Here is a 25,204-nt window from a genome sequence, read left to right on the forward strand (position 1 = left end):
TGACTAGCATAAATAAACCACCTCAGAACATAATTAATCTGGTTCAGAAGATTAAAAAGAGTATGCTCGCCGCAAATTACAATTCCCATTAGATGTCCACGTGGAGAGTGAAACCGATTGCCTATGGGTCCTACAGTATGTTCTGAACTTGAGCCGAATGAACCATTACTCGCCCCCTAACCCTGTAAAACACACGGAGGACCCACACTGGTGCTGCGTGCTGTAAAGGTGTATATGTACTGAGGATGATACTGTACTACGCTGCGCATTGTTGCCTGACGTCGCTCCCAGTCCTAGAACGCACACAGGACGAGGGGTCCAGGAATGGGGCGTGGTGAGAGGCAGGGAGTAATATTCGGGAACACCCAGAAAAACCAGAAAGATCACATCTGACTCTGAGACAGTAGGAGTGTGGGAGTATACTGTACTACAGTAGGACGCTGTTGTTTGATGAAGGAAACTTCAGAGGAGCACAGCTATCATGTCCTTAGCCGCTCTGATTTCTTTCCTGAAAAGCAAGGAATCGATCATTTTCAACGCGGTCATCGCGTTACTGACTGTGGGGGGACAGCAGCTATTTTCTTTTTTTGCCTTCAGCTGCCCATGCAGTCCCTCAGAGAACCTGAGGTACGGACTCGCTTTCCTGGGAGTACCTGCCTTGGTTCTGCTCATCGTGGGGTTCGTGTTCAATGACAATACATGGAGGCTGTTCACAGGTTCCACGTACGACTCGTCCCTCCAGGAGAGGAGCAAACAGAGCATCCTGATGAAGTACAAGCTCATCTGCTTTGTGCTTGGGAACATCATTGGCAGAGCCCTGGTGGCCCCCATCACATGGCTGGCAGTCACCCTGCTGAATGGCACCTACTACACGTGTGCAGTCATTGAGTATGCCAGTGTGGAGCACTATGATGTCCTTAGGAACCTGAGTGCTGAGGTCAGGAGGCACACTCTGGCTCAGTTCCCCTGTCCCCAGCTGGTTTCCAGCAACCTAACCAGAGTCAAAGATGAAGTGGTCCTGGAGCTCAGATACCAGTCTCAGGTACATGAATGTAATAGCTGTCATTCTACAGAATCTGAAGTCTCCCCTACCTGTGGCAGGCCTTGTTAACTGACTTTAGTGTTATATTTTTTATTTTTTATTATTAAATACAAATATGGTTAGTGCAGCGTGAATTGCAAATGTCTGTAAATAATCTAGCAGAAATACTTGCAGGTAATGAGAAAGTTCAAGAAAGGAAACAGATGAGGAGGCAGGGACACCGGTAGTCACAGTACAAGGATTACATAATGATGCAGAAGTTAGGACACTTCCACAAATAGGAAGACGGTTTGTATACACAACTTTATACTTGAGGACAACACTAGTTATTTACTGTTCTTCATGAAAAGCTTTTGTACACAGTGAGACTAATTTATGACGCGCATGGTAGGAGCGTTGCAAATCATATTGGTTTTGCACCAATGCACCCGTATCATCTGCCTAGCTCACTTCAAAGTGCACGTCTATTTTCTGGTCATTGGAAACGCCTCTGCAAGCTAGAACTGTACATACACACGCAAAGTAGCTACTGTATGTTAGCCTGAGATGTACTAAGCAGTGAAAAGAGTGGAGAAGTGAACCAGTGGAGAAGTTGCCCACTGCAACCAATCAGTGGCTCTGTGTAATTTTATAGTACGCAAATTATAAATGTTACTTCAATGCTGATTGGTTGCCATAGGCAACTTTTCCACAGTCTCACTTCTCAACTCTTAACACTGCTTAGTACCTCTCTGTGTTATTCTCACTGGCGTATTTATAATGGGTGCAGTGTGTACTGTGCACACAGGGTCCAGGGAGGCCCACACTGCACACTCTGCACCCATTATGTTTAATACTTAGGGCTGTAACACACTAGCCGGCTGGCGCCGCCCGGCAAAAACCCGGCCGGCTTTTAACCGCTGCCGTGATGCAAAGACACATTGAGCACAATGTGTCCTTACACATGGCACGGTCCCGGCCCGGCTGCCGGGTTGCAGCCGGAACTATCCACTGGAAGGTCCGGCTGCCGGGCCGGTGCCGGGCCGTCTTTGCAGCCAGTAAACCGTGTGTGTGAAGGGGAGCTTTCATACACAACGTTTTTTTCCCAAGCCGTGTCTGATGCTGCGCATGCGCACAGCATCACACATGGCTCAAAGCCGTCCTGTGTGAGCGACTCTGCCGGTTTCTCCCGGATGGCAAAAAGCCGGACAAAGTTTGTCCGGCTTTTTGCCATCCGGGAGAAACCGGCCAGTGTGTTACAGCCCTTACCCTCCGGAGTCCCGCGGCGCAGCAGCAGTACTGCAGAAATCACTGGGAACATGGTGCCATGCCATTTTGCTGATGTTATGCGCATGCACAGTAGAAAAATCACTGCACCATTTTTCCGGCGATCTGAGCATGAACTGTAGACCCTGTGACAGCGCTAGGGGTCCCCTAGGGACCCTAGTGCCCAGAAATACAGTGCTGCCGGCTAGAAAGGAGGGGACCCAGACAGAGTCTGCACACACCACACGGCACGGGCATCCTCCTCTCTAGAAATGCCTCTGGTTACTCCCTTATGCTAATATGAGATTCCGTAGTGCTAATGCTAGGATTCGTGCACCTGCAATTGGAAACTATCACCATTAGTACTGGAACTTGCACTAGCACTTATGTAGTCAAAATCGCAAGGAAAGTTAGTCCAAATAGCACTGTGTTTAGCCAGCTGCGATACCGATGCGTACTGCCGCGGGGTCGGTATTGCAAGGAAAGACAGACTGTGCAGGCAATCTAGTACATAGTATAGTCAGAATTGCCACTTAGTCAAAATAAAAGGTACAGATAGTCAATATCAGTGGTTCAGGGCTTCGGGGAGGTTCAGTGGAAATTGCAAAGTCAAAGTCGGAGGTAGTAAACCTGTGTTTTCAGGAGACATTTTTTTTTTATACCGGGTGATCCTAAAAGGATAGCCCGAAAAAACTATCGGAGAAACATAGGGAAATATTGCAAAAAAAAATATAATTTTTTTATTCCAATATTTCTTTGCAGCTAATTGGATACCCCCTAAATCTTAAAAGGAAATTACTAAAGGTAATTGACTGGCGCTGATTAGAGTGGCTTTACCCGGTACGCAGCTGAAAATTAATATACTGTAGTTAGGGGTCTATTCATGAAGCAGTGAGAAATGTGGAGAAGTGAGCCTGTGGAGAAGTTGCCCATGGCAACCAATCAGCTGCTCCGTACAGTTGTATCGTATGCAAATTTTAAATGTTGATTGGTTGCCATGGGCAACTTCTCCACTGGCTCACTTCTCCACACTTTTCACTGCTTCATGAATAGCCCACTTAGGGGGGACATGTACTAAGCAGTGATAAAAGTGGAGAAGTGAGCCAGTGGAGAAGTTGCCCATGGCAACCAATCAGCTGCTATGTATATGTTTATAGTATGCAAATTATAAATGTTACATCAATGCTGATTGGTTGCCATGGGCAACTTCTCCACTGGCTCACTACTCAACTTTTATCACTGCTTAGTACAAGTCCCCCTTAGGTGTCTATTTACTAAGCCTTGAATGGAGATAAAGTGGATGGAGATAAAGTACCAGCCAATCAGCTCCTAACTACCATGTCACAGGCTGGGTTTGAAAAATGAAAGTTAGGAGCTGGTTGACTGGTACTTTATCTCCGTCCACTTTATCTCCATCTAAGGCTTAGTAAATAGACCCCTTAGTCTCTAAAAATGGCTAGGAAGACTGTAAAAGCGCTAATAAGCTGGATTGATATAAACCATAACATTTATTAACATGCAGTATTCATATAAAATAATTACACAATAAAAACCGTTGCAACATAAAAATCTATGCGTTTTTTAAATAAAACACATAATTGTCTTGTGAAGAAAGGCACGTGTTAACCCTGCAGTTCGAATAGCACAATTAATTGAGCTGGGAATATGCAAAGTCAATTTATGGAGACTGCCACAGTCCTGGGCAAAGTTATTGCAAGAGGAATATTACCAGTTCAGTGATATAAGGAAGACATAAGGAAGACCTCTTTGTACTGTAGCTTGTTATGGACCCATACAGAAAGTCCTGATCAAACAGCTCCGGTCTGGTACTCTGTTGGCATTGCAAGTTGTTCCCACAAATGGACTTCTAGGCTCTGTCTCCTGGCAAATTCAATGTATGGCAATACCCAGCTCCTTCATCACTGTACTGGACAGTTTTCTCAAGATGATTGTGCTTGTTGCCAAGGTGCCTGTTTTACAGCAGTGCTAATTGTTCCTAATTTGCAGGTGATGTTAATTGCACATTCGTAATATTACTTAAAAAGTATATCAAATAAATCCAGCTTATTAAGTTCATGATAGACACAAAGAGCATGTAATATACATAAATACCAAATGTTATACAGGTTGAGTATCCCTTATCCAAAATGCTTGGGACCAGAGGTATTTTGGATATCGGATTTTTCCGTATTTTGGAATAATTGCATACTATAATGAGATATCATGGTGATGGGACCTAAATCTAAGCACAGAATGTATTTATGTTACATATACACCTTATACACACAGCCTGAAGGTAATTTTAGCCAATATTTTTAATAACTTTGTGCATTAAACAAAGTGTGTCTACATTCACACAATTCATTTATGTTTCATATACACCTTATACACACAGCCTGAAGGTCATTTAATACAATTTCTCTATCGTCCTAGTGGATGCTGGGGTTCCTGAAAGGACCATGGGGAATAGCGGCTCCGCAGGAGACAGGGCACAAAAAGTAAAGCTTTTTCCGATCAGGTGGTGTGCACTGGCTCCTCCCCCTATGACCCTCCTCCAGACTCCAGTTAGATTTTTGTGCCCGGCCGAGAAGGGTGCAATCTAGGTGGCTCTCCTAAAGAGCTGCTTAGAAAAAGTTTAGCTAGGTTTTTTATTTTACAGTGATTCCTGCTGGCAACAGGATCACTGCAGCGAGGGACTGAGGGGAGAAGGAGTCAACTCACCTGCGTGCAGGATGAATTGGTTTCTTGGCTACTGGACATCAAGCTCCAGAGGGACGATCACAGGTACAGCCTGGATGGTCACCGGAGCCACGCCGCCGGCCCCCTTGCAGATGCTGAAATCAGAAGAGGTCCAGAATCGGCGGCTGAAGACTCCTGCAGTCTTCTAAAGGTAGCGCACAGCACTGCAGCTGTGCGCCATTTTCCTCTCAGCACACTTCACACGGCAGTCACTGAGGGTGCAGGGCGCTGGGAGGGGGGCGCCCTGGGAGGCAAATGAGTACCTGTAAAGGCTAAAAATACCTCACATATAGCCCTAGAGGCTATATGGAGATATTTAACCCCTGCCTAATTTTTCTAAATAGCGGGAGACGAGCCCGCCGGAAAAGGGGCGGGGCCTATCTCCTCAGCACACGGCGCCATTTCCTCTCACAGCTCCGCTGGTCAGGACGGCTCCCAAGTCTCTCCCCTGCACTGCACTACAGAAACAGGGTAAAACAGAGAGGGGGGGGCACATTTATGGCGATATTTTGATATAACAAAGCAGCTATAAGGGAGCACTTATTATAAGGCTATCCCTGATATATATATAGCGCTTTTGGTGTGTGCTGGCAAACTCTCCCTCTGTCTCCCCAAAGGGCTAGTGGGTCCTGTCTTCGTTAGGAGCATTCCCTGTGTGTCTGCTGTGTGTCGGTACGTGTGTGTCGACATGTATGAGGACGATATTGGTGTGGAGGCGGAGCAATTGCCAAATATGAGGATGTCACCCCCTAGGGAGTCGACACCAGAATGGATGCCTTTATTTATGGAACTACGGGATAGCGTCAACACGCTAAAGCAGTCGTTTGACGACATGAGACGGCCGGACAATCAATTAGTGCCTGTCCAGGCGACTCAAACACCGTCAGGGGCTGTGAAACGCCCTTTGCCTCAGTCGGTCGACACAGACCCAGACACAGGCGATGACTCCAGTGGTGACGGTGACGAATCAACCGTATTTTCCAGTAGGGCCACACGTTATATGATTTTGGCAATGAAGGAGGCGTTACATTTAGCTGATACTACAGGTACCACTAAACAGGGTATTATGTGGGGTATGAAAAAACTACCTATAGTTTTTCCTGAATCAGAAGAACTAAATGACGTGTGTAATGAAGCGTGGGTTGCCCCTGATAAAAAGCTGATAATTTCAAAGAAATTATTGGCATTATACCCTTTCCCGCCAGAGGTTAGGGAGCGCTGGGAAACACCTCCTAGGGTGGACAAGGCGCTAACACGCTTATCTAAACAAGTGGCGTTACCCTCTCCTGAGACGGCCGCACTTAAAGATCCATCAGATAGGAGGATGGAAAATATCCAAAAAAGTATATACACACATGCAGGTGTTATACTACGACCAGCTGTAGCAACTGCCTGGATGGGCAGTGCGGGGGTAGTTTGGTCAGAGTCCCTGATTGAAAATATTGATACCCTGGACAGGGACAATATTTTACTGTCGTTAGAACAAATAAAGGATGCATTTCTTTATATGCGTGATGCACAGAGGGATATATGCACACTGGCATCACGGGTAAGTGCTATGTCCATTTCGGCCAGAAGAGCTTTATGGACGCGACAGTGGACAGGCGATGCGGATTCAAAACGGCATATGGAAGTTTTGCCGTATAAAGGGGAGGAGTTATTTGGAGTCGGTCTATCAGATTTGGTGGCCACGGCTACAGCCGGGAAATCCACCTTTCTACCTCAAGTCACTCCCCAACAGAAAAAGGCACCGACTTTTCAACCGCAGCCCTTTCGTTCCTTTAAAAATAAGAGAGCAAAGGGCTATTCATATCTGCCACGAGGCAAAGGTCGAGGGAAGAGACAGCAACACGCAGCTCCTTCCCAGGATCAGAAGCCCTCCCCGGCTTCTACAAAAGCCTCAGCATGACGCTGGGGCTTCTCAAGCGGACTCGGGGACGGTGGGGGGTCGTCTCAAAAATTACAGCGCGCAGTGGGCTCACTCGCAAGTAGATCCCTGGATCCTGCAGATAATATCTCAGGGATACAGGTTGGAATTAGAGACAGATCCACCTCGCCGTTTCCTGAAGTCTGCTTTACCAACGTCCCCCTCCGAAAGGGAGACGGTTTTGGAAGCCATTCACAAGCTGTACTCTCAGCAGGTGATAGTCAAGGTACCTCTTCTGCAACAAGGGAAAGGGTATTATTCCACTCTTTTTGTGGTACCGAAGCCGGATGGCTCGGTAAGGCCTATTCTAAATCTGAAGTCCTTGAACCTGTACATAAAGAAGTTCAAGTTCAAAATGGAGTCACTCAGAGCAGTTATAGCGAACCTGGAAGAGGGGGACTTTATGGTATCCTTGGACATCAAGGATGCGTATCTCCACGTTCCAATTTACCCCTCACACCAGGGGTACCTCAGGTTCGTTGTACAAAACTGTCACTATCAGTTTCAGACGCTGCCGTTCGGATTGTCCACGGCACCTCGGATCTTTACAAAGGTAATGGCCGAGATGATGATTCTTCTTCGAAGAAAAGGCGTATTAATTATCCCATACTTGGACGATCTCCTAATAAGGGCGAGGTCCAGAGAACAGCTAGAGATGGGATTAGCACTGTCTCAAGAAGTGCTAAAACAGCACGGGTGGATTCTGAATATTCCAAAATCCCAGTTAATGCCGACAACTCGTCTGCTGTTCCTAGGGATGATTCTGGACACGGTTCAGAAAAAGGTTTTTCTCCCGGAGGAAAAAGCCAAGGAGTTATCCGAGCTTGTCAGGAACCTCCTAAAACCAGGAAAGGTGTCTGTACATCAATGCACAAGAGTCCTGGGAAAAATGGTGGCTTCTTACGAAGCAATTCCATTCGGCAGATTCCACGCAAGAATTTTCCAAAGGGATCTGTTGGACAAATGGTCAGGGTCGCATCTTCAGATGCACCTGCGGATAACCCTGTCTCCAAGGACAAGGGTGTCTCTTCTGTGGTGGTTGCAGAGTGCTCATCTATTGGAGGGCCGCAGATTCGGCATACAGGATTGGATCCTGGTGACCACGGACGCCAGCCTGAGAGGCTGGGGAGCAGTCACACAAGGAAGAAACTTCCAGGGAGTATGGACGAGCCTGGAAACGTCTCTTCACATAAACATTCTGGAACTAAGAGCAATATACAATGCTCTAAGCCAGGCAGAACCTCTGCTTCAGGGAAAACCGGTGTTGATCCAGTCGGACAACATCACGGCAGTCGCCCATGTGAACAGACAGGGCGGCACAAGAAGCAGGAGTGCAATGGCAGAAGCTGCAAGGATTCTTCGCTGGGCAGAGAATCATGTGATAGCACTGTCAGCAGTGTTCATCCCGGGAGTGGACAACTGGGAAGCAGACTTCCTCAGCAGACACGATCTTCACCCGGGAGAGTGGGGACTTCATCCAGAAGTCTTCCACATGCTGGTAACCCGTTGGGAAAGACCAATGGTGGACATGATGGCGTCTCGCCTCAACAAAAAACTGGACAGGTATTGCGCCAGGTCAAGAGATCCGCAGGCAATAGCTGTGGACGCGCTGGTAACGCCTTGGGTGTACCAGTCGGTGTATGTGTTTCCTCCTCTGCCTCTCATACCAAAAGTATTGAGAATTATACGGCAAAGAGGCGTAAGAACGATACTAGTGGTTCCGGATTGGCCAAGAAGGACTTGGTACCCGGAACTTCAAGAGATGATCACGGAAGATCCGTGGCCTCTACCTCTAAGGAGGGACTTGCTTCAGCAGGGTCCCTGTCTGTTTCAAGACTTACCGCGGCTGCGTTTGACGGCATGGCGGTTGAACGCCGGATCCTAAAGGAAAAAGGCATGCCGGAAGAAGTCATTCCTACTTTGATTAAAGCAAGGAAGGAAGTAACCGTGCAACATTATCACCGAATTTGGCGAAAATATGTTGCGTGGTGCGAAGATCGGAGTGCTCCGACGGAGGAATTTCAACTGGGTCGATTCCTACATTTCCTGCAATCAGGATTGTCTATGGGTCTCAAATTGGGATCTATTAAGGTTCAAATTTCGGCCCTGTCGATTTTCTTTCAAAAAGAATTGGCTTCAGTCCCTGAAGTCCAGACCTTTGTTAAGGGAGTGCTGCATATACAGCCTCCTGTGGTGCCTCCAGTGGCACCGTGGGATCTCAATGTGGTTTTGGACTTCCTAAAATCTCATTGGTTTGAACCACTAAAAAAGGTGGATTTGAAATATCTCACATGGAAAGTGACCATGCTTCTAGCCCTGGCTTCTGCCAGAAGAGTGTCAGAATTGGCAGCTTTATCTTACAAAAGCCCATATCTGATTTTCCATTCGGACAGGGCAGAACTGCGGACTCGTCCGCATTTTCTCCCTAAGGTGGTGTCAGCATTTCATCTGAACCAGCCTATTGTAGTGCCTGCGGCTACAAGTGACTTGGAGGACTCCAAGTTACTGGACGTTGTCAGAGCATTAAAAATATATATTGCAAGGACAGCTGGAGTCAGAAAATCTGACTCGTTGTTTATATTGTATGCACCCAACAAGTTGGGTGCTCCTGCGTCTAAGCAGACGATTGCTCGTTGGATCTGTAGCACAATCCAACTTGCACATTCTGTGGCAGGCCTGCCACAGCCTAAATCTGTAAAGGCCCACTCCACAAGGAAGGTGGGCTCATCTTGGGCGGCTGCCCGAGGGGTCTCGGCATTACAACTTTGCCGAGCAGCTACGTGGTCAGGGGAGAACACGTTTGTAAAATTTTACAAATTTGATACTCTGGCTAAGGAGGACCTGGAGTTCTCTCATTCGGTGCTGCAGAGTCATCCGCACTCTCCCGCCCGTTTGGGAGCTTTGGTATAATCCCCATGGTCCTTTCAGGAACCCCAGCATCCACTAGGACGATAGAGAAAATAAGATTTTACTTACCGATAAATCTATTTCTCGGAGTCCGTAGTGGATGCTGGGCGCCCATCCCAAGTGCGGATTATCTGCATAAATTGTACATAGTTATTGTTAACTAATTCGGGTTATTGTTGAAGGAAGCCATCTTTCAGAGGCTCCGCTGTTATCATACTGTTAACTGGGTTTAGATCACAAGTTGTACGGTGTGATTGGTGTGGCTGGTATGAGTCTTACCCGGGATTCAAAATCCTCCCTTATTGTGTACGCTCGTCCGGGCACAGTACCTAACTGGAGTCTGGAGGAGGGTCATAGGGGGAGGAGCCAGTGCACACCACCTGATCGGAAAAAGCTTTACTTTTTGTGCCCTGTCTCCTGCGGAGCCGCTATTCCCCATGGTCCTTTCAGGAACCCGAGCATCCACTACGGACTCCGAGAAATAGATTTATCGGTAAGTAAAATCTTATTATTTTTAATAACTTTGTGTATTAAACAAAGTTTGTGTACATTGAGCCATCAGAAAACAAAGGTTTCACTATCTCAGTCTCACTCAAAAAAGTCTGTATTTCGGAATATTCCGTATTTCGGATATTTGGATATGGGATACTCAACCTGTAAATCTGATTGGAATTGTCTTTATTACATTTAACACTTTTGCATGTTTGATGCTTTTTACATTCAACTTCTTACATTGGCCAAATTGCATTTACAAATATGTTTCTTTGCATCCAACTAAAAGTATTGAATGAGACCTGAGCTCTGCCATGTGCTGCAATAGAAAATACACCCCTAAAATACACCTTCTCGACAAATTGATTTCATTTTAATTATTTTGCTGAGAAAACTTAACAGCTAATCTTGGCACTGCTCGGCACAGCTAGGCACAATAGCACATTGACTTCCTCACACTGTCCACCTGGGTTACTGTCATTGGTTGACCACACTTATGTTGACAGTCATTAGGTTAACCACTATTGGTCGACATGCATTAGGTTGACATGGTCACTAGGTCGACATGGAAAAAGGTCGACATGCGTTTTTCACATTTTTTTACATTTTTTTAACAGTTTCATACTTTACACTCCATGTGTACTACAATTGGGAATAGTAACTTGCCCGAAGCCCGAAGCATGGTGAGGGGACACAGTGCACTAATTGGGGCTCCCCGTCACTTTACGAAGAAAACAACACCAAAAAAAAGTAAAAAAAAAAACCCTCATGACGACCTTTTTCCATGTCGACCTTGTTCGTGTCGACCTAATGCATGTTGACCAATAGTGGTCGACCTAATGACCTTCTCACATTAGGCAGTACAGTCTTCTCCACATTCAGCGTGCTGCCACCATTCTCTGCAAGCCATTGCACTTTGCAGAAGCCTAGGCGCACAATCATGAATTAATGTATGTGCCATTATAAAAAAGGGCCTTGATTGTTTTATAATTAAGGTCCTGTATGTTTAAAAAGTACATTTATGTTTAATATATACAGTGCAATTAGTAGCGTGTTTAAATGACTGAACTTGACTGTACAGTGTAAAGATTTGTAAAATGAAATAAGTATATTGCAGAGACCACTAAACCAGAACATGATTTGATTTCTAGGAAATCTCAGGCTAGTGTGGATCTGCAATATGGGGCTGATTGTGAGCCGGACACATTGGCGTTGTCTGCAGCATTTTTTTTCTTCTGCGCATGCACCTAGAGTCTGTACGCACAGAGTCGCAATTTCGATTGAGGAACATGGGTGACACGCAGTTTCAGAAATGTTTATCAAAGTGTACTGGGCATTCCTGGATGGTGACAGGGAGGTGGCTAAGCGGACGCACAGATATAGTGCACCTTATGGCCATGTTATGCGAGTGTCGCAGAGATGTCGTTGATAGTGGTTTTGTACAGAGATGCAGAATTGTTCACAAAGGAGGCCATACTTAGATAGTCTGCACCATAGAGGATGGTGTATCCAATGGGGCGTCAAATGATACACCAATCAGTATTTGAGCATCTAAGGACACTAAAAGTGGACGTCTCCGTCCTTGCACATTCATTCGCACGGATGTACACCAGGAAAGGGCTTGCAGCGGTATTAGCATAAAGGTGCAGATGTACAATCAGCAAAAGATGGACACAAGGTCGCCGCTGCATCCGACTCAGAGTAGGGAACTATATGAGCAAGAAAGTGTCAAACAGCATGTATCGAGATTGTGATAATGCATGTAGTAATAATAATAATAATACTGATGACTTGGCTGCAAGGGGGGGGGGCTGAGGGGTCACGTGCTCCAGGCGTTGGAAGGAGGGGGCGCCGAAAACTCAGCGAGGGAGGCGCTGTGTATGAGCAGCTGCCGCCATGTACAGTCACATGACGTCAGGAAAAGCCCTGTGGCCGTGGTGGGATTCCAGCTCTGTGCGCTTAGGGTCCACGTGTCCCGTCCAGTCTCCTACCTCTCCTCTGTATGCACGCTCAGTCTCTTCCCCCCTCTGTGTCCTCGCCAAGACTCTTCCCCTCTCCGCAATGTGATATCGCTCAGTCTCCTCCCTTCTGCTCCTCCATGTCACCATACAGTCTCTCTCTTCCTGGCAGTACTTGTCTTGTACACAGATAGGAGGCAAAGAAGCGCCGCTGTCAATTAGTGAGGTGAGTGCTGGGTGAGTGCGGGCCCCTGGTACTAGGCAAGGCAGGCTGGGGACAGTGCAGTGTCTGCAGGGCCCCTGGTGCTCAACAGGGCAGGCTATGGGCAGTATAGTGTGTGCGGGGCCCCTGTACCCCCCTATACCTGCCTGGCACCACACATCTTATTGGAGGGTAATGTAGGAGTGCATGCCACCCCTCTCTCCCTCACCCTCTCTCCCTTACCCCTTTTCTCCATCTCTCCCTCACCCATCTCTCTCTCCCATCTCACGCCTCGCTCCCATCTCTCTCTCTCTCTCTCTCTCTCTCTCTCTCCAATCTTTCCCTCACCCATCTCTCTCTCTCTCTCTCTCTCTCTCCTCCATGGGGCAGCGTAATAAGGGGTACTACAGTGCAGTGTAATTAGAATAAGGTTGCACTACTGGGTGGCTTATTGTACTTTATTATTTTTTATATCTTTAATTTGTATTTGTATTATTATTTATTTTATTTCTTTCCTTATTTTTTATTTCTCTTATGTCCTAGTGGATACTGGGGTCTTGTACTTTAGTACCATGGGGTATAGATCGGGTCCACTGGAGCCTTGGCACTTTAAAACTTTTAGTGTGTCTATGTGTGTGCTGGCTCCTCCCCTCTATGCCCCTCCTACCATACTCACTTTAGAAAAATGTGCACTTCTCTGGAGCTCCAGAGATTTTTTTCTTTCCTTTAAATGTAGTTTATTATTTTCAGGTAGCTCTGGTTGGCAGACAGACTACCTGCTTTGTGGGACTTAGAGGGGGGACCAAACCAACCTCCTGAGGGTTAATGGTTTGTAATCCCAGCTGACAGGACACTGAGCTCCTGAGGTACTGATCACACATCATTAGTATGTGTGCCCACGCAGGCAGCTAGCCGCCACCCTCTAACAGATGCCAAAGATACTGATGCAGTGAATGTGACACCGGGGTCCCGGTTAGTGGGTCCCTGGTGCGGAATGGCGGCAGTTTGCGCGGCGGTCACGGGTCCGGAGCTGCGGTGCCCGCCACGGACAAACTGTCTTAGAGCTGCTAGCCCGCAGTGCTCACAGTCTGTAAGGCTTTGTGTGGATTGTATACAGTACAGAAATAGTGTTTTACACCTTTTGCCAGTATAAAATTGAAAGGGACCGCGCGCCATTGTGAGGGGCTGGGCTTCCCGGAGCGGGACCAGTGGTGGAAAGGCGCCATTTCCTTGCTGCTGCAGATCATCAAGGCTCAAGGCACACTGCTCCTCCAGGACCCACGCTGTTGTAGGCTGTCAGAACTGGTACCAGGGGGTTATAGCCAGGGGGAAGAGCGCCAGCGGTAGTGCCGCTGCACTGTTGTTATGTATACTACATACACGCTTTGTGCTGCTGTGTTTAGTGTGCTGGGTCCGCTCCTCTGTGTCACTCCAAAGGGCTTTCTAGGGTCTGTGTGGGGTGTGGGGCATTTATCTGCGCTTTTTTGTACTGTATCATGTCTGAGGACTTAGTTATGTGTGCTACTTGTAATTCTACCCAGTCTTCTGCGGGGTCTCTCATGTGTGAGCAATGTTCCTTGTCTCCTCAAGGAACCAGCTCACAGGCACCTGGCTGGTTGGATAGCTTTATAAGCATGATTCACAATGTAAATTCTGAGCTAGCAGCAGCTAAGAGAGAGAGAGGCAGGTATAAAACAGTCCACAGATTGTGTGGCTAGGGCAACAGATTCCAAGAAGGCTTCACAACCCCCTCTAGTGGCTTCACACAAACGCTCCTTGCCACAGGTTTTTCACACTGATACTGATTCTGATCAGCCAGATGTGGATGTTGATGATATGGACGAGGACAGTTTTCTGTCCCCTGGGGTGGAGGCCCTCATTTTTGCTATAAGGGAGGTCCTTCACATATGGGATCCGGAGGCGGAACCAGATGAGGAGATATATTTTAATGTTAGACCCTAGAGTTCAGCTACCTTTCCGATGTCTAAGGAGTTAAACTCCCTAGCCAAGGAAGCTTGGATAAATCCTGATAAAAAATGTAAGATTCCTTAGAGGTTTTATCTACCTTCCCATTTCCATAGGATGATAGGAAGGTATGGGAAAACCCACCGTCGGTCGATACCTCGGTATCCAGACTGTCAAAAAAATTGGTACTGCCAGTCTCTGGGGCGGTATCCCTAAAGGAGCCAGCTGACCGTAAAATTGAGACAACGCTCAAGGCAATATATATGGCAGCTGGTGCAGCACAGCGCCCTACAATTGTTTGTGGGTGGATCTCCAGGGTGGTGGTGAAGTGGTCTGATAACATTATTGACGGTTTAGACTCTCTCCCCCGAGATGAGGTAGTTACTCTGCTGCAACACATACAAGATACTGCAAATTTTTTGAGCGAGGCTATAAAGGAGTTGTGTAAGATAACTGGTCGCACTACTACTATGGCGGTCTCAGCGCGTAGAGCTCTATGGTTACATCAGTGGGTGGTGGACGCTGATTCCAAGAAGGGTGTTGAAAATCTTCCCTTTACAGGTGATGCCTTGTTTGGAGATGAATTGAATAAGTGGATCTCCCAAGCAACGGCGGGTAAGTCTACCTACCTGCCGTCGGCTGCGCCACCTGCTAGATGTTCTTACACCAGACCCTCCTTGCAGTCCTTTCTTGTGGCAAGGTTCAGAGGCAGGGGCCGTGGGGGCTCCATCACCTCCAGAGGATCTCGTGGTAAGTCCCGTAAACCTGCTCCTGCCGTCTCCCTGGACCAGACCACCGGATACCCTGCCGCTAAACCCTCCGCGTGACAGTTGGCCCCAGCAGCAAGGCGATTTTCAGGTAGGTGCTCGCCTTCAACACTTCACCCACGTGTGGGCGGAGTCCTGCAGGAATCCTTGGGTGAGGGACCTCAATTGCAATGGATACCAGCTGGAATTCCAAACGCTCCCTCCTCACTGGTTTTTTAAGTCAGGCTTACCAGCTTTACCCGCAGCAAAAGTTACCTTACAAGAGGCTATTCAAAAACTTTTGCAGACAGGGGTGGTGGTTCCTGTACCTCCTCTGTTATGCACCAGGGTTTTTTTATCCAGTCTTTTTGTCGTTCCCAAACCAGAAGGTTCGGTGCGCCCCATCTTGAATCTGAAGTCTCTCAACCAGTATCTGCGGGTGTTCCAATTCAAGATGGAGTCTCTGAGGGCGGTGGTGTCCGCTCTGGAGGAGGGGGAGTTCCTGGTGTCCCTGGATTTCAAGGATGCTTACCTTCACATTCCCATGTGGCCCCCTCATCAGGCTTACCTCAGGTTCGCCATATTGGACAACCATTTCCAGTTTCAGGCCTTACCCTTCAGATTATCCACAGTTCCTGGGGTCTTCACAAAGGTCATGGCGGAGATGATGCTACAACTGCGCAGGATGGGAGTGAACATAGTCCCCTACTTGGACGATCTCCTCATAAAGGCTGTGTCCAGGGAACGTCTGCTACACAGCAACTCACGGATCATGGGTGGATCCCCAATTTCAAGAAATCTCACCTGGGACCAAGCTAATGTCTTCAGTTCCTGGGAATGATACTGGAAACGGTACCTCAAAAGGTGTTTCTCCCGATGGACAAGGCCTTGACTATTCAGGCTATGGTCCGCTCGGTGCTCAGTTCTCCCAAGGTGTCTATACATCTTTGCGTCAGATCACTGGGCAAGATGGTGGCTGCTTACGAGGCAGTCCAGTACGGCAGGTTTCATGCCCGGCCATTTCAACTGGATCTGCTGGACAAATGGTCAGCTTCTAACCTGCACATGCATCAGGAAATGACCCTGTCTCCAAAAGCCCGGATTTTTCTATCATGGTGGCTTCAGATTCCTCACCTGGTAGAGGGCAGAAGTTTCAATATCCACTTGTGGATTCTACTGACAATGGATGCCAGCCTCCGGGGTTGGGGAGCGGTGACCCAAGGGGCCCAGTTCCAAGGGTTATGGTCAGTCCAGGAATCGGCTTTACCGATAAACATCCTGGAACTCAGGGCGGTTTACAATGCTCTTCTACAAGCCTCCCCTCTCTTGAAGGGTCAGGCGATCCAGGTTCAATCGGACAACACCATGGCGGTGGCGTACATAAACCGACAAGGGGGAACAAGAAGCAGAGCGGCGATGCGAGAGGTGTCAAAAATCCTCCTCTGGGCAGAGGCCAACGCAAGGGCCATCTCAGCCATATTCATTTCAGGAGTGGACATCTGGGTAGCAGACTTCCTTAGCAGGCACGACCTCCATCCGGGGGAATGGGGCCTACATCCCCAGGTATTTCAACAGTTACTTCTCCGATGGGGCTGTCCACAGTTAGATTTGATGGCTTCTCGTCTCAACAAGAAGCTGTGCTGTTACTGTTCCAGAACAAGGGATCCACAGGCTGTGGCAGTGGACGCTCTGACGACACCGTGGATGTACCAGTTTGTATACCTGTTCTCTCCACTACCGCTAATCCCAAGGGTTCTCAAAGACTAAGACAGGAAATCGTTCAAGCAATCCTAATTGCCCCGGATTGGCCTCGGCGGCCGTGGTACTCGGACCTCCTGACCATGTCTCTGGAGGATCCCTGGCCTCTGTCGCTCCAAGAAGATCTTCTTCAGCAAGGTCTTTCCAGACTTACAGCGGCTATATTTGACGGCTTGGAAATTGAGAGGGAGATTCTAGCAAGAAAAGGTATTCCCTCCAGGGTTTTTTCCACCATGGTCCAGGCCAGGAAGATGGTTACGTCGAAACACTATCATCGTATCTGGAAAAAGTATGTTTTCTGGTGTGAAAGTAGAAAGGTGTCTCCCGTGGAATTTAGAATCGGACGTTTTCTACTTTTCCTGCAAGCGGGAGTGGATACGGGCCTACGTTTAGGCTCCATCAAAGTCCAGATTTCTGCGCTCTCTATTTTCTTCCAGAAACAACTTGCCGTGTTACCTGAAGTACAGACTTTCCTCAAGGGTGTTCTTCATATACAACCACCCTTTGTGCCTCCGACGGCACCGTGGGACCTCAATGTGGTTCTGTCCTTTCTCAAATCGGATTAAAATTTCTCACCTGGAAAACGGTGATGTTATTGGCCTTGGCGTCTCCCAGGCGTGTCTCTGAATTAGGGGTCCTTATATTGTAAGAGCCCTTATTTGATTTTTCATGAAGACAGCGCGGAACTTAGGGCCCGTCCTCAGTTTTCGCCTAAGGTGGTGTCAGCTTTTCATGTGAATCAGCATAATGTGGTTCCAGTGTTGTCTGATGCTTCCGTTGGTCCTGAGTCCTTGGTTGTGATCAGGGCTCTGAAGATGTATGTCAGAAGGACGGCCCGTCATCGGAAATCTGACTCGCTGTTTGTCCTTTATGTTGCCTCCAAGATTGGTCAGCCAGCTTCTAAGCAATCTATTACTCGTTGGCTTCGGTTGACCATACAACAGGCCTATACTTCGGTGGCTCTGCCTTTGCCAACGTCTATTCATGCACACTCAACGAGGTCTGTGGGCTCTTCCTGGGTGGCTGCCCGGGGTGTTTCGGCCCTACAATTGTGCCGAGCTGCAGCTTGGTCTGGTTCAAACACATTTGTCTACTATAGGTTCGATACCTTGGCCAAGGATGACCTTCAGTTTGGTCAGGCGGTTTTGCAGGGGTATCAGCACTCTAGCACCCGTTTGGGAGCTTTGGGACTTCCCCATGGTACTAAAGTACTAAACCCCAGTATCCACTAGGATGTAAGAGAAAATAGGAATTTAATACCTACCGGTAATTCCTTTTCTTCTAGTCCGTAGTGGATACTGGGCGCCTGCCTCAGTGCTTCGTTCCTGCTTACCTGTGTAAGTATTGGGTTGGACCGGCGTTGCGGTCCCATTATGTTGTTGGGATAGCTCTGCTATCCGGGTTTGGTTGGGTTGCTGTCCTCTTTTCTGGTTAGCACCCTCCTTTCGTTTCTGGTTGTGTGTTGGCTTGTTGCCGCACCGCTGTTGTATTATTCTTCTCTCAGATTATGTCCGTCTCCTCGGGCACAGTTTTCCTAGTCTGGTAGGAGGGGCATAGAGGGGAGGAGCCAGCACACACATACACACTCTAAAAGTTTTAAAATGCCAAGGCTCCAGTGGGCCCAACCTATACCCCATGGTACTAAAGTACAAGACACCAGTATCCACTACAGACTAGGAGAAAAGTAATTACCGGTAGGTATTCAATTCCTATTTTTTTTAAATTTATTTTGTCAAATTACTGCCTTGCCTAGGGTGACGAAAATCCTAGTTTCGGCACTGATGATGATGATAATAATAATAATAATGATGATGAATATACAGTTTTTAATAGTATGTTCCAAAAATAGGCTCATTCTTTTACTATACTTGTTTTGGGAATACTGTATACAGATAACAAGCTTAACAGTAGTATATTTTTTTACTAATAAGGAAGTGCATTGGAGAACAATGGGGGCGGATGTATGATACTGGCATGGATCGTCCCATATAAGTCTTCCTGCTTTGCCTCTTTACTGAGCCGAAGCAGGAAGCAGTACCAACGAGATGTATGATCATCTCGTTTGCAGGAGCCCCACAGCGCATTAGCCTAGTGCGCATGTGTGAGATCTCACTGCTATTGCAGATCTCCCGTGAACAGCCTGGAGCCGGCAGCCACTACAGTGGCTGTCAGTGGGTCAATGACACCTGCAGCTGTCGAAATCATCAGCTGCAGGTGTCGGAACTGTCAGTGCCACTGACTGTTCTTACATTGGCCTGCACATCGGCGCACTATATTAAAGATAGCAGTGCCGATAATGACATGGGCACACAGCACTCTTGGCATTTGCTACACGTCACTGCAGTCATGCATGGGGGAGAAACAGTATCAGTGCACTTAACGTGTGCTGATGCCACTTCTTTCCCATAATAGAGGATCATATATGTGGGCCCGAATGGGTAGAAGGACAGGAGTAATGATAGCAAGTATTTCTGAGGCTTATTCAGGGAGGCGGTAGTGACAGATGGTACTCTACTGCTTCATGACTAGACCAAATGTCACTTTTATAACACGCCACTTCAAATACTAAAGTCACCATGGCTTCATAGTGCAAAACTTTTTTTTTTAAATGTCTTATTTAGGATTGAATTGTTCAACAAGAATACAGCACTAATACATTTGATATATTTTGCACAATAAACATTTGTTGTCCTAAAGTTCATACTTTTTCCAGTAGTATTATTTTGCACAATTCTAAACAAACAACACAATGTATGCATTGGAATATAATGTAAGTGTTTATCAAACAACACGGAAATATATTAACTAGGAACATAGGGGGTCATTCCGAGTTGATTGCTCGCTAGCAGTTTTTAGCAGTCGTGCAAACGCTAAGCCGCCGCCCTCTGGGAGTGTATTTTAGCTTAGCAGAAGTGCGAACGAAAGGATCGCAGAGCGGCTACCAAAAAAAATTGTACAGTTTTAATTGTGCAGTACTCACTGAGAGATCCATGCTTATAATCTAAGCAATCTGACTAGATTGCTTAGATTTTAAGCACAGATCACTCGTGTGTACCCCCCACAGGGATAGCGATGCGCGGCCCCGCACATCGCTATTGCAGGTGCTAGATTGAGCCTGCATGCAGCCCAATCTAGCACATCACTCATTTCACCCGCTGGGTGAAATGAGCGGCCCCCCATCCTCCCCCGCATCGCTCAGCACACATTGCGCTGTGCTGAGCGGTTCACTCAGCACACATCTCTCCCGTGTATATGGGCCTTTAGAGTAGCTCCAGACCGGGTGTAGTACGGTATGCCAGCGATCGGGCTCCCGGCGACCAGCATACCGGCGCCGGGAGCCCGGCCGCCAGCATACTGACAGCGTGGCGAGCGCAAAGGAGCCCCTTGTGGGCTTGCTGCGCTCGCCACGCTGCGGGCACGGTGGCGTGCTACACTATTTTATTCTCTCTCCAGGGGGGGTCGTGGACCCCCACGAGGGAGAATAGCTGTCGGTGCGCCGGGTGTCGGGATTCCGGCTCCGGTATACTGTGCGCCGGGATCCCGACATTCGGCATACTGAAGACCACCCCTCCAGACCTACTCAGCGCTAGCGATCACTTCAGACCATTCAATTCCGGATTTGACGTCACAAACACGCCCTGGGTTCGCCCAGCCACGGCTGCGTTTTTCCTGGCATGCCTGCGTTTTTTCGAGTACTCCCTGAAAACGGTCAGTTGACACCCAGAAACGCCCACTTCGTGTCAATCACTCTGCGGCGGCCATTGCGACTGAAAAGCTTCGCTAGATCTTGTGTAAAAATAAATCGGCTGTTGTGAAAGTACGTCGCGCGTGCGCACTGCGCCGCATACGCATGCGCAGAAGTGCGTTTTTTTTACTTAATCGCAGCGCAGCGAACATTTTCAGCTAGCGATCAACTCGGAATGACCCCCATATACAATATGTGTTGCAAGAATACTTGAATTCAACTTTAATGAACTTTTATGGTAAATAATAACTTATTTACATGACTATTACTCTTTTTAAAACTAAGTGGTAATCCTCCTGGTCATTACCACACATCAAAAGTTCAAGTTTATAGAGTATGTGATTCTTGTTCACTGTCTAACCTTATCTGGGATGTTTGCCAGTTTATGTAAATGAAATATGTTTTATTGACTAAGTCTTCCATATACATTTGATTACAGTTGTTTTTCCTTGTTAAATAACAATGCTGAAAGCTATTTCTATAGTGAGCCCAAATTAGAAGATTGGTTTAAAATGTATACTCTTTGTTCTGTATTATTATTATTATTATTATTATTATTATTTCTTAATAGTACTGACCTCAGTTTTATCCTTGTACCAATTAATGCCCCATCTCTACTGACATCAAAAATTGTGTTTTTACTAGAATTGTTTAACTCTACTAAAGGCATGTACATAAATCTGGGCTCAGGGATTGACCCTGTTGGCTCCTCTAATCCCATACTCACCTGCAGCTGAGGTGGAGAGATTTGACAAGATGATATGGACCAGTTTACTTCTGCCTTATCCACTAAATCAATTCAGAAGAGCAATAAACCCTGGCAGCTTTAAAAACATGTCTACTGATTAAGGGTTCAAGTATTATTTGACGAATGTGATGAAGTCCGAGATGGTCGGAGAAGTGGGTTCCTGACCGAACTCAGATTTTTTTTTAAAGCGCCAGTCATGTAAAAGGCAAAACCATGCCTTGTACACGATTGCCGCTTTTAAAAAAAGTCTGAGTACGGCCACGGCAGAGCAGGGCGGGCATCCAGTGTCCCCTGTGGAATTGAAGAAATGGGTTTATTTGTAAGTCCCAAAATCCTGTTTTTTAGCAATTAAATTTCTCTTCTTTCATATAACGGACTAATAAATAATTATAATACAAATACCCCCAAATTAAAATTTTCCATAATTGTTAAATTGTTATACTATAGACAAATCGAATAATAGCAATGATTTGGGAACATAATAGGGTCCCACAAACAAGATGTCCGACCTTTGCTTTAGGCTCCAACTTAAAGCTAGAGTGTTGCTTACAAAAACCTTAACTTGTATTAATTGTACTAATTTTAGTGTTTGTGACAATGAACATAATATTGCAAGCATTTTCATGTGAATTATAACCAATGGCTTCCTTAATTTTCTATAGCAGAGGTTCCCAAACTCAGTTCTGAACTGCAAAATATGCAATCAGCGACAAAGACTATGTAGTTTATTAGCTTGTTCCTATTTATTTCTGAACTTTTTTTAAAACATGTTTTTGTTGACTTTATCACAAATTTATAGGTCACAATTGGCAAAATTGTATACCCCACACCAAGACAATAAGGAGAAACATATATAACATATATGTACATAATCAGCATGTAGTACACCATGCAATACAATTGTGCTCTAAAACAGCGTAAACTTACAAAAGATTAATTTATTAACAAAAAATCCAGAACATTTCATTGATACATACCATACTGTGCAAAAGTTTAAGGCAGGTGTGGAAAAATGCTTCATAGTAAGAATGCTTTCAGAAAAAGAAGCGTTAATAGTTTATTTTTTATCACTTTACAAAATGCAAAGTGAATGAACAGAAGAGAAATCTAAATCAAAATTTGGTGTGACCACCGTTTGCCTTCAAAATAGCATCAATTCTTCTAGGTACACTTGCACACCCTTTTTGAAGGAACTAGGCAGGGAGGATGTTCCAAAGGATTCAGTATGGGATCCCGACAGGCGGGATCCCGATGGCTAGTGCAGTGTGTCCCCTTGGGGGGTCGCTGCGCTCGCCATGCTTCGGGCCCGGTGGCGAACTTAGCTCACCACACTAATTTATTCCCCTAAATAGGGATTCCAGGCTCTGGTCGGGATTCCGACCGCTTGTTTTCCCTTGGCTGTGGGGATTCCGGCGTCGGTATACTGACCGCCAGGATCCCAACAGCCGGGAAACGAACTGCTTCCCGTTCCAAACATCTTGGGAGAGCTAACCACAGATATTCTGTGGATGTAGGCTTGCTCAAATCCTTCTGTCTCTTTGTGTAATCCCAGACAGAATCGATGATGTTGCGATCAGGGCTCTGTGGGTGCCATACATTCACTTTCACGACTCCTTGTTCTTCTTTACGCTGAAGATAGTTCTTAATGACATTGGCCGCATGTTTGAGGTCGTAGTCCTGCTTCAGAGTAAATTTGGAGCCAACCAGATGCCTCCTTGATGGTATTGCATGATGATTGACTACCTGCCATTATTTCTCAGCATTGAGGACACCATAAACCCTGACCAAATCCCCAACTCCATGTGCTGAAATGCAGACCCAAACGTGCAAAGAACCCCCACCATGCTTCACTGTTGCCTGCAAATACTCATTATTGTACTGCTTTCCAGCCCTTTGGCGAACAAACTTGTTACGTTCACTGTACTTGGTACTCCTGGAACTGGGCGGATGAGCCCCAAGTACAGGAACGTAAAGCTGCAATAGATACGGAGCTCAGCAGCAACCCCTACGGAAACCTGACTCCGTTGTCTCACCCTCGTTGTCAGCCTGCGTAACTATGGTTTCTTGGGCCCACGGCAGCCACGTTTGAAGGGCGGATTATGTCTGCCCAACTCCGATGCCCCCCGGTCTTAGTTGGAGACAAGGCGTAAACTGAGACGGGGTGATGACAAGGGGAACCTCTAACTAAAGACAGAAATACAGAGTTAGGGGCGCTACAGAACATAAATAAAGTATGTGCGGCACAGCCGCCAGGATAAACAACAATAAAGGAAATGCTGTCCACACGCCGACACAATACTGAATCAGGAACAGACAAAGCCACTGGACTTCAGGACAGGAACGCTTCAAAGCAAGAAACTGGATCAGACACTGGATCAAGGCTGGAAGCAGCTAGACAGAAACTGCTAGACAGAAGCTCAGAAACTGGACAGGAACTATCACCGGCGTCTGTGAAATGCACTGAGACAGAATATAACAGGCAGCCCTCCAATAGCTGCAGAGAACCTAATTAATTATGTTGTGCAGCTGCCCTGCTGCACAACTGACAGGTGCAATTAACAGACAGGTGAGGCTGAACACATGGGAACAGGCTGCAATTACACAGACTCACCACCGGCAGCAAACAAGAGTCTTCTAAACCAGAGCAAGGGGAAATCCTGGCCTGCAAGAGAACTAACACATAAAATACATAAACGGGAAACAGGAATGAACCACTACCTGTGGTTCATAACAGTACCCTCTCCTTAAGGGTGGGCTCCGGACACCCCATGACACCCACGGGGAACAGAAACAGAAGTATAACATAAAATACATAACCAAAATGCAAAACAGGAATGAGCCACTGCCGTGGCTCATAACAAAACTGCCTTCTGTTACAGCAAAATATTTTCATTTTAATTCAGAGCACCTGCTGCCATTTTTCTGCACCCCAGTTCCTATGTTTTCATGCATAGTTGAGTTGCTTGGCCTTGTTTCCATATCGAAGGTGTATGGCTTTTGGTGGCAAGTCTTCCATGAAGACCACTTCTGGACAGACTTCTCCAAACAGTAGATGGGTGTACCTGGGTCCCACTGGTCTCTGCCAGTTCTGAGCTGGACATCTCCCGATTTCGAAGGAAAGTAAGCATGATGTTTCTTTCATCTGATGCAAGTTTCCTTGGCCGACTACTGAGTCTCAGGTCTTCAACGCTGCCTGTTTCTTTGTGCGTCAATGCTGAGAAATATAGGCATCCATCATGCAATAGCATCAGGGAGGCACTTGATTGGCTCCAAATTTATTCTGTAGCAGGACAACAACCCCAAACATACAGCAAATGTAATTAAGAACTATCTTCATCGTAAATAAGAACAAGTAGTCTCAAATTCATCAAGTCTGTCTGGGAATACTTAAAGAGACATAACGATTTGAGCAAGCCTACATCCACAGAAGAACTGTGGTTAGTTCTCCAAGATGTTTGGAACAACATCTTAAGAGTTCAAGGGCTCTGCTTCTTAGGCTACTGGACACCATTAGCTCCAGAGGGTTCGATCACTACGGTACGCCTAGCTGCTTGTTCCCAGAGCCGCGCCGTCGCCCCCTCACAAAAGCCGGAAGATAGAAGCCGGGTGAGTATGAGAAGGCAGAAGACTTCAGTGACGGCAAAAGAGGTACCGCGCTGCGCGCCATGCTCCCACGCTTATCACGGCACTGCAGGGTGCAGGGCGCAGGGGGGGCGCCCTGGGCAGCATG

At 46.9% G+C, this 25,204-nt stretch overlaps 1 protein-coding gene across 1 annotated transcript in view; it reads left to right on the forward strand.

The window, feature by feature from the left end:
- Positions 1-357: 357 nt before the first annotated feature.
- The window catches only part of CALHM4 (calcium homeostasis modulator family member 4), a 31,451-nt gene continuing 6,604 nt past the window's right edge, over positions 358-25,204 (forward strand). Inside the window, exon 1 of the mRNA XM_063917173.1 lies at positions 358-1,042. Within this exon, the coding sequence (XP_063773243.1) occupies positions 482-1,042 (561 nt within the window). The 5' untranslated portion in view covers positions 358-481. The remainder of the gene's footprint in view (positions 1,043-25,204) is intronic.

Source organism: Pseudophryne corroboree, chromosome 4 (genome assembly GCF_028390025.1).
Source record: "Pseudophryne corroboree isolate aPseCor3 chromosome 4, aPseCor3.hap2, whole genome shotgun sequence".
Taxonomy (NCBI): domain Eukaryota; kingdom Metazoa; phylum Chordata; class Amphibia; order Anura; family Myobatrachidae; genus Pseudophryne; species Pseudophryne corroboree.